The 9,079-nt window shown below is 35.7% G+C and overlaps 1 protein-coding gene across 1 annotated transcript; it reads right to left on the bottom strand.

Annotated features, from left to right (window-relative positions):
* Positions 1 to 7,373: 7,373 nt before the first annotated feature.
* On the bottom strand, positions 7,374 to 8,315 carry LOC490585 (olfactory receptor 11L1). Its single transcript, XM_038544071.1, has one exon. The coding sequence runs from the start codon at positions 8,313 to 8,315 to the stop codon at positions 7,374 to 7,376; it is 942 nt and encodes a 313-aa protein (XP_038399999.1).
* Positions 8,316 to 9,079: the final 764 nt, after the last annotated feature.

Genomic DNA, 9,079 nt, shown 5'->3' with positions numbered 1-9,079 from the left:
TGAGAAAGAAGAACAAAACTGGATTATTGCAACTCCAGTTTTCAAGATCCACTACGGAGGTGTATTAATCAAAACATCATTGTACTGGCACAAAAACAGACACATAATACAGGATAGAGAGCCCAGAAATAAAACTCAGGCTCATATGATCAATTAATCTATGACAAAGGATGCACATGTATACGATGGGGGAAAAGACAGTGTTTTCAACAAATAGTAGTGAAAAAATTGGACAGTTATATGCAGAAGAATGAAACTGGACCACTTTTCTTACATCATACACCAAAATAAACTCAGAATGGATTAAAGACATAAGTATGCTACCCAAAACCATCAAACTTCTAGAAGAAAAAGTAGGCAGTAGTTATTTTGAGATAGTCTGTAGAAAATTTTTTCTACATATGTGTCTTCAGGCAAGGGATGTAAAAGCAAAATTAATCCATTGGAACAACCCCAGTATAAAAATTATCTCTTAAAAGAGTTTATTTATATACTTGAGAGAGATAGAGAGCACAGACATGGGTAGAGGGAGAGAGAGAAACAGACTCCCTACTGAGCACAGAGCCTGATGCAAGGCTTGATCCCAAGACCCTGAGATCATGACTTGAGCCAAAGTCAGATGCTTAACTGACTGAGCCACTCAGGTGACCCAGAAGCCTTTTGCACAGTGAAGGAAACCATCAACAAAACAAAAAGGCAACCTTTAAAAAAATACTTCTAAAAGATATATCCAATATGGAGTCAATATTCAAAATACATAAAGAACTTGTGAAACTCAACAAGAAGAAGAGGAAGAAGAAGAAGAGGAAGAGGAAGAAGAAGAAAAGAAGAAGAAGAAGAAGAAGAAGAAGAAGAAGAAGAAGAAGAGGAAGAAGGAGGAGGAGAAGGAGAAGAGGAAGAAAGAAGAAGAAGAAGGAGGAGGAGAAAAAGGAGAAGAAAGAAGGAGAAGGGGAAGGAGAAGGAGGAGGAGGAAGAAGAGGAAAGAAAGAAAAGAAACAAATATAATTCAATTTAAAAAATGGGCAGAGAACCTGAGGACATTTTTCCAAAAAAGAGATACAGATGGCAATAGACACATGAAAAGTTGTTCAACATCACTTATCGTCAGGGAAATGCAAATCAAACCCACAAGATAACACCTTGTATCTGTAACAATGGCTGCAATCAAAAACTCTAAAAATAGCAAGTGTTTATGGGAATATGTAGAAAAATTAATCCTTGTGAGTTCTTGTTGGGAATGCCAATTGATGCAACCATTTGCAAAAACAACATGAAGTTTCATAAATATATTAAACATAGGGATGCCTGGATGGCTCACCTGTTGAGCATCTCCCCTCAGCTCAGGGCTTGCTCCCGGACTCACTACCTGGAGCCTGCTTCTCCCTCTGCCTGTGTCTCTGCCTCTCTCTCTATGTGTCTCTCATGAATAAATAAGATATTTTTTTAAATATATTAAACATAGAATTACAATTGGATCCACTAATTCCACTACTTACTTAGCATTTGCCAATAAAAATGGTAAGTTTTGCACTAATTGTAAAAGATATATGCCCTCATGTTTATTGCAGTATTATTTACAATAGCCAATATTTGGAAGCAACATAAGTGCTCACCTACAGATGAATGGATAAAAAAGATATTATATATGGTGCAAAAACACACAAACATCAACAGAGCATAATGGCCCATAAATTTGTGTGTGCATATATATGTTTATATAGTGTATGTGTATATCTATATGTTTGGGATATGTGTACACCATATATGTGTGTGTGTGTGTGTGTGTATAGTATAGGTACACTATATATGTATATATAATGAAAATTTATATAAATGTTGTATCATATATACATATTTATGAAATTTCATATAGATATATGTTATACATGTATAAATATAGCAGATTATCACTCAACCATAAAAAGGAGATTTTGATATTTGCAACAGCATGGATGGATTTAGAGAGCATTATGCTAAATTATATGTTAAGCAGAGAAAGACAACCATATGATTTTACTCATATGTGGTATTTAAGAAACAAAACAAATGAACAAAGAAGGAAAAAAGAAACAAAGAAAGAGACTCTTACATGCAGAGAACAAACTGGGGGTTACCAGAGGCAAGTGGGTGAGTAGACAGGTAAAATAGTTAGAGGATTAATAGTACACTTACGGTGCTGAGAATAATATATAGAATTATTGAATCCTTACATTGTACACCCGAAATTAATATACATTATATGTTACCTATACTTCAAGAAAATAAATAAATAAATGGTAATACTATAGACAACAGTATTTAATAAGGAAATGGCACAGTGATTAATTTTACCCTAATTGTTTTGATCTTTGTATCAGAAAGACTCATTAGTGCCTCAAAATTTTCTGGAAATTGTATTGGATAAATAATATTTATTTTAAAAAGTATGCTTCTTTCAGGTTCATCATATTCTTCACTGAATATTTGTTTTAATTTAGTTGAACAAATTTTCTTTACCTGAATTTTGTGATTCTTCTTTACTTTTGGTAGTATTTCTTATCAGGCGTTATAGGGTATTTTTCCTATATTAAAGCATATGTCTTTTTAACTTGTAATTAATATGTTTTGCTACTATCACTTATCCTCAAATGAGAGAACTTACCACAAGATCTGATTATGGGCTGGAACTTGTCCATTTGCAAATTTCACTCTTGAAACACAAGGTAAAGGCAATTGAGTAGGCTGGATACACTTATGATTCTACCAAAAAATAAAAAAAAAGGACAAGGAAGACTGGGTGGACAGTGTGTTGAGCATCTGCCTCTTGGTTTTGGCTCAGGTCCTGATCTCAGGATCCTGAGAGTGAGCCCCACCTCAGGTTATGCACTGAACAGGGAATCTGCTTAAGATTCTCTCTCCCTCTCTCTCTGCCCCCTCACTCAAGCTCTCTCTCTCTCTCAAATAAATAAAGAAATAAATAAATAAATAAATTAATTAATTTTTTAAAGTGGATAAAATTCTTGGGAACCAAGAGTCACTCCAGGATTCCTAGAGTTTCCGATACAGATCACTTGACTTTAAATGGACATTTATCTAATTTAGCTTAGGGAAATATGTCATAATGAATGAGGGCAGAAAATACTATCCAAGACTAGGGGAGTTCTTAAAATATAGGACATCTTAAAAAAATAAGGCATCCTATAAATATAAAGTAGCAAAAGCCATCTTTACCCTGACATTAATGATTCTTCAATAATTTTTTATTATAAAGTGAAAACAAGCTACCATATGATGTGTATATTATGCTACATTTTTGTAGTAAGTACTGTAAATTTCTATTTATTTCATACACCTGTGTTCCCATCCTTTTATAAAGAAAATACAGAATACATATATATGTATATATATACACAAGCACTGAATCTATGTACAAGAAACTACTCTAAATTGTTTACCTATGTAGGCAAAAGAAAATAGGGTAGACGAGAAAAGTGAAGTATAATTTCTAAATTTTTTATCTTCTTATATAGCTTTGATTTTTGAAAAACGTGGCATCATTTATTCTTAGAAGTGAAATAACACAATTTAAATCCTATGATCAGCAGCCCCGGTGGCTCAGCGGTTTAGCGCTGCTTTCAGCCCAGGGTGTGATCCTGGACACCTGGGATCGAGTCCCATGTCGGGCTCCCTGCACGGAGCCTGCTTCTCCCTCTGCCTGTGTCTGTGCTTATCTCTGTGTGTGTGGGTAAATCCTCTGATCATATAAACATGGACTATGTGAAAGGTGATTATCAAAAGATGATGTACAGAGACTTGAGTTTTTCAGTAGTTCAAGGGCTCTGCCTTTAGGAAGTGATGCCTACAAAGATATCCTGAAGGAAGAGCAGCACACGCTGATTGCTGCTTGGGGGTGAGGTGCATGGAGGGAGCAGCATGTGCCATGACACTTGGGGAGCAGACATGGCAAGTACCTGGTGAAAAGACAATCTGGTGAGGCTTTAGCTTTGACAAGGGAAGGAGCAGGCAATGAGTGACAGGTCATGCAGGGCATCTTGGTCAGGAGGATTTATTTAGTTTATAGCCTTAAAGCAAGACAAAGGTACTGATCTGTGTTAAGCAAGAAACATGTTCTGGAAAATGTCACCTCTGGTTGTGGAATGCAGTCCTCATTGAACTGCCTCCTGAGAAAAGGGACAGACCCTTGAGGGTATTCACAAATGGAAATGTTGTAGTTCAGATTCTGGCAATGTCTAAGAGCATGGAAATGTGTTGATACATATTTGAAGTAATTTTGCAGCCAAAATAATAATTTGTGATGGATAGGGTATAAATAGTGATGGCATGTGGGGGCAACAGGAAAAATTCAAAGGTGCCATACTTTCCAAATTGACTAGTGAGAAGCTGCTACACAATATAGTTTTTCTTTTCTTTCTTTTCCTTTATTTTCTTTTTTTCTTTTCTTTTCTTTTCTTTTCTTTTCTTTTCTTTTCTTCTTTTCTTTTCTTCTTTTTTCTTCTTCTTGACATTGGTGGAATAAAGCTGACTTCAGTTTTCTACAATTAAAGTTTCACAATCCAAGCCTGTTTTCCCCAAGAAATGATCAACAAAGCATAGATTTCAAATGAAATTCAGTACACAAGTATTTCAAAGAAACACATACATACAAAATTAATATTAAAAAAATAAAAATAAAAAATAAAAAATAGCATTACTCTAACACATTTACACCACAAGGAAAGTGACAGCTGGACAAATAAGATGTTTACAATTTCCTATTTCAGGAAGTTGTTTAAATACTTATAAAAGTTATCTTGATATACATCTCAGTCCTCAAAACTATGTGTTTTGAATATATGGTCTCAATTTAGAAAGCTACATGTAAATAAATGTTCCCTTACATTCTGTGAGATTTGATAAAGCACCCTTGTACTTTTGTAATCAAAACAGAATTAAGTGTATTTTACTTTTATTTTGATATTTTCTCATTAAAAATATTTTATGTATTTGTTTATGTATTTATGTATTATTTATTTATTTATTTATTTATTTATTTATTTATTTATTTGAGAGAGAGAGAGAGCACAAGTGAGGAGGAGTGTCAGAGGGAGAGGGTGAAGCAGATGCCTTGCTGAGCTGGGAGCCTGAAGTGAGGTTCAATCCCAGGACTCTGGGATTGTGACCTGTGCCAAAGGCTGATGCTTAACCCACTGAACCACTCCGGTACCCCAGTGTTTTCTCTTTTTTTTTATACTTAAACTCACTTTTGCATGTTGTGTTCTTCTGTTACACTGCTTGATGAAGATCACTGGCAGGATGGATTTGAGATTACATGATAATCTGCTTTAATGCATCCTGCTTAAAGAAAATGTGATACCCACTATTACCAACTAGGATTATACCTTTCCAATGAAACTGACTTTGTTGCAGTTTTTGAAAGTAAGAGCAAAGAATTTACAAAAAACATAAAGACGGGATGAAAATGAGTGAACAGACAGGTAAGCTTCTTTTTGTATGTCTTTAAATTGCAGTTGGAATAAGTGATACTCTCTTTGATGAATGTCTCAAAAGCGTCCATGGCCCCTGGTTTGAGCAAGCATTTAAAGAAAAAAAAGAAAGAAAAGAAAAGAAAACAAAACAAAACTCAGAGCTTTGGGATAAATAATATAATAAAGAAAGGGAAGATTTAGATATATATTCTGCTAAAAAATGGGTTTGAAAATAAGACTATATTAAAAAGATAAAGAATTTTCTGTTCAATTCTGGATGGTTAAGAACATGTTACACAAAATATGCCACTTTGGTGTAGTGCCTATTTTGAGCTGAAGGCTCTTGAGAAACAATATGCAGGAAGGGCTCTCTGACTTCTGTCTTTCTATCTCAAAGGAGGTCATAGCACTTTCTATGAAAGGTGCACACCCTGTCCCAGGAAGAGACTCATCAGTGCAGACTGGGAGCTGAGGCCAAAATACACTTGTGAAACAAACCTACCAAAATAATACATTATTTTAGTTCCCCCCATATATTCTCTCTAGGCACTTTCCCATAATTTACTGCTCAAGCCTGTTTGTAACATGCCCACAGTTTATCATTCTTTGTTTAAAAAGGTATGTAAATGTTGGGGCCAAAATGCTTCTTCAGGTTCATTTTCCTTTTGAAGACACCTATGTGCACATGGAAATTAAAATGAGTATGCTTTTCTTCTGTTACTTGGTCTCATGTCAGTTTAATACTTAGTCTTAGCCACAGAGCCCCGGAAGGTAGAAGAGATTCTTCCTCCTGCAGTAAGATGGCATACAGAATGGCTGCGTGTTGGTACAGAATGCCTCCCTGTTATTGTGAGAGTTTGTGCACAGCTCTTGAAATTTCAGTGGAAAAGGGTTAGAAAAAATGTCGGTGTACGGCACAAGTTTTTCATTTATGCATATAGGTAATTTAGACATTATTTTCCACCCATATGTTCTGTTTCAAAAATAAAAAAACTAATTAGGAATTCAGAAAAACATATACTTTTGATATATACTAGAAAATGGTACCTTGAAGTTCAAGAAAAAATTCAAGCATTGGCATATGTAAGAAACTCTTCATTTTGTTATACTTTGCCCTTAAAAATATATTATTTAAGACCTTAGTTGCCTAAAATAGTGTCTCTGGTAATATAATCTGAACATCAGTCAACAGGGCATCTTGTTGAGTTGCATATTTTCATTCAAAAGGTCTGGCTTAGGGAGGCATTTCTAACAAGCTCCCAGATTATTCTGATGCTTCTAGTGCATTGATCACACTTGGAATAGAAACACTTTGAGAAGTGATCAAGTGGAAAAAACTCAGGCCAAAAAGCTTTGAAAAAAAATTTCCTTTAGCAATCTTGTTACACCATTTGTTACTAAACTGTATTTTTTAAAGATTTATTTATTTATTTATTTATTTATTTATTTATTTATTTATGAGAGAGAGAGTGAGTGAGAGAGAGGCAGAGATACAGGAGGAGGGAGAAGCAGGCTCCATGCCAGGAGCCTGACGCAGGACTTGATTCTGGGACTCCAAGATCGTGCCCTGGGCCAAAGGCAGGTAGGTGCTAAACTGCTGAGCCACCCAGGGATCCCCTAAACTGTATTTTAATAATTGAAATATATAAAGCTTCTTCAGTAATTTAAGAAAGTACACAGTGAAGGAAAATCTGGCTCAGGTCGTTTTTTTTTCTATTTTTCATTTTCTCTTTCTGAACTGAATTGATTTATTTATCTTGAATATTTTATAAAAATCCGAGAAAGTTGATACTTGTTTTACCATGATAGATTCCATAATATAATTTTTAATACTTACTATTTGCAAGTGTGGTTTGGGAATCCACTCTAAATGGATTATTTTAGAATGTCTCTCAAATCACTCATATATCAGGTCAAGAGCATTCTCTTTCTTGCTAGAGCTTTTCTGAAAGCTTTCTTCACATCTTTGTTTCTCAGGGTATATATTAGAGGATTTACCAAAGGGGTAACCACACAGTAGAACACTGATATCACTTTACCAATGGTGAAATTGTACTTGGCTGGAGGGCGAACATAGGCAAAGATAATGGTGCCATAATAGATAGAGACCACAGTGAGGTGGGAGGCACAGGTGGAGAAAGTTTTCTTCCGAGCCTCCCTGGAAGACAGCTTGATTATTGTGACCACGATGTGTCCATAGGAAGACATGGTGAGAAGGAAAGAACTTAGAATCACAACAGAGCTACATGTGTAGCCCAAAGCCTCCACCAAAAATGTATCTGAGCAGGAGAGTTTGAAAATGGGGTCTGAGTCACAAAAGAAATGGCTGATCTTCTGGGGGCCACAGAAATTTAGATGAGAAATGAGTATGGTAGGTAAGAGAGGGGCAATGAAGCCCCCAATCCAAGATCCAGCTGAAAACCGCAGGCACACACGAATACTCATGAGAAGTGAGTATCTTAAAGGGCTGCAGATGGCCAGGTACCGATCATAGGCCATCACTGCCAGCAGGATGCACTCTGTAGCTCCCATGGAGAAAAAGAAGTAGTACTGGGTGATACAACCAGAAACAGAGATGGTAACAACCTGTGAGAGGCAGGTGTCCAGCAATTTAGGCACCGTGGCTGTGGTGTACCAGATCTCCAGGAATGACAAATTTCCTAAGAAAATGTACATGGGCGTTTGGAGTGTGATATCCATGAGAACAATGAAAATAATGAGAGTGTTTCCTGTGAGGGAGAGTAGATATACAGTAAGAAATATCACAAACAAGGTGATCCGCAGATGTAGAACACCAGGAAACCCAAGAAAAATGAACTCTGTCACTCTTGTTTGGTTTGTTATATCCATAGCTCATCATCTCTGATCTGGAATAAATCAACAAAGCCCAGAATATGAAAAATGAGCAAGGATGGAATATTTTTATAATCATTTATTTCATGATAATAGACTTCTAATAATAATAAAAGTTAACGGCTGGCAATAACATACTTGATGTGTTTAAAAACATTTTCCATGAATTAGCTCACTTGATTTACAAAGTCAATCTCTGAAATAAATAGTCTAAAAATTCACTTCACAAATGAAACAAACAAACAAACTAAAACAGTAAATTACTTTCTAAGACCTACATCACTTCAAGTGTTAGAGTAAAATTTGTACCCAGGTAGGTTGTTTTAAAAGATCACAGTCCAAGCTAATATTTAAAATGTGCCTATTGGAAGAACATAGCTTTGTTCCATCACTGAGTATTTAACACCCTATACATGGAAGGATGGTGAACATAACTGTTACAGTCAGAAGCCAGTGAATGGGGAAAGGGAACCTTTAGAATGGAGCTCCTACTCCATACCAGTTGCTTTACAATTTTAACTGTGTGACCCTCATTATATGTCATCACTTAGGCTTGGGTAAACGATTAGTATGAGCCTCGGTGTCCATCGAAAGATGAATGGATAAAGAAGATGTGGTCTATGTATACAATGGAATATTACTCAGCCATTAGAAACAACAAATACCCACCATTTGCTTCGACGTGGATGGAAGTGGAGGGTATTATGCTGAGTGAAATAAGTCAATCAGAGAAGGACAAACATTATATGGTCTCATTAATT

This window comes from Canis lupus, chromosome 8 (genome assembly GCF_011100685.1).
Source record: "Canis lupus familiaris isolate Mischka breed German Shepherd chromosome 8, alternate assembly UU_Cfam_GSD_1.0, whole genome shotgun sequence".
In the NCBI taxonomy this organism is placed as follows: domain Eukaryota; kingdom Metazoa; phylum Chordata; class Mammalia; order Carnivora; family Canidae; genus Canis; species Canis lupus.
This window is presented reverse-complemented; position numbering and strand designations above follow the sequence as displayed.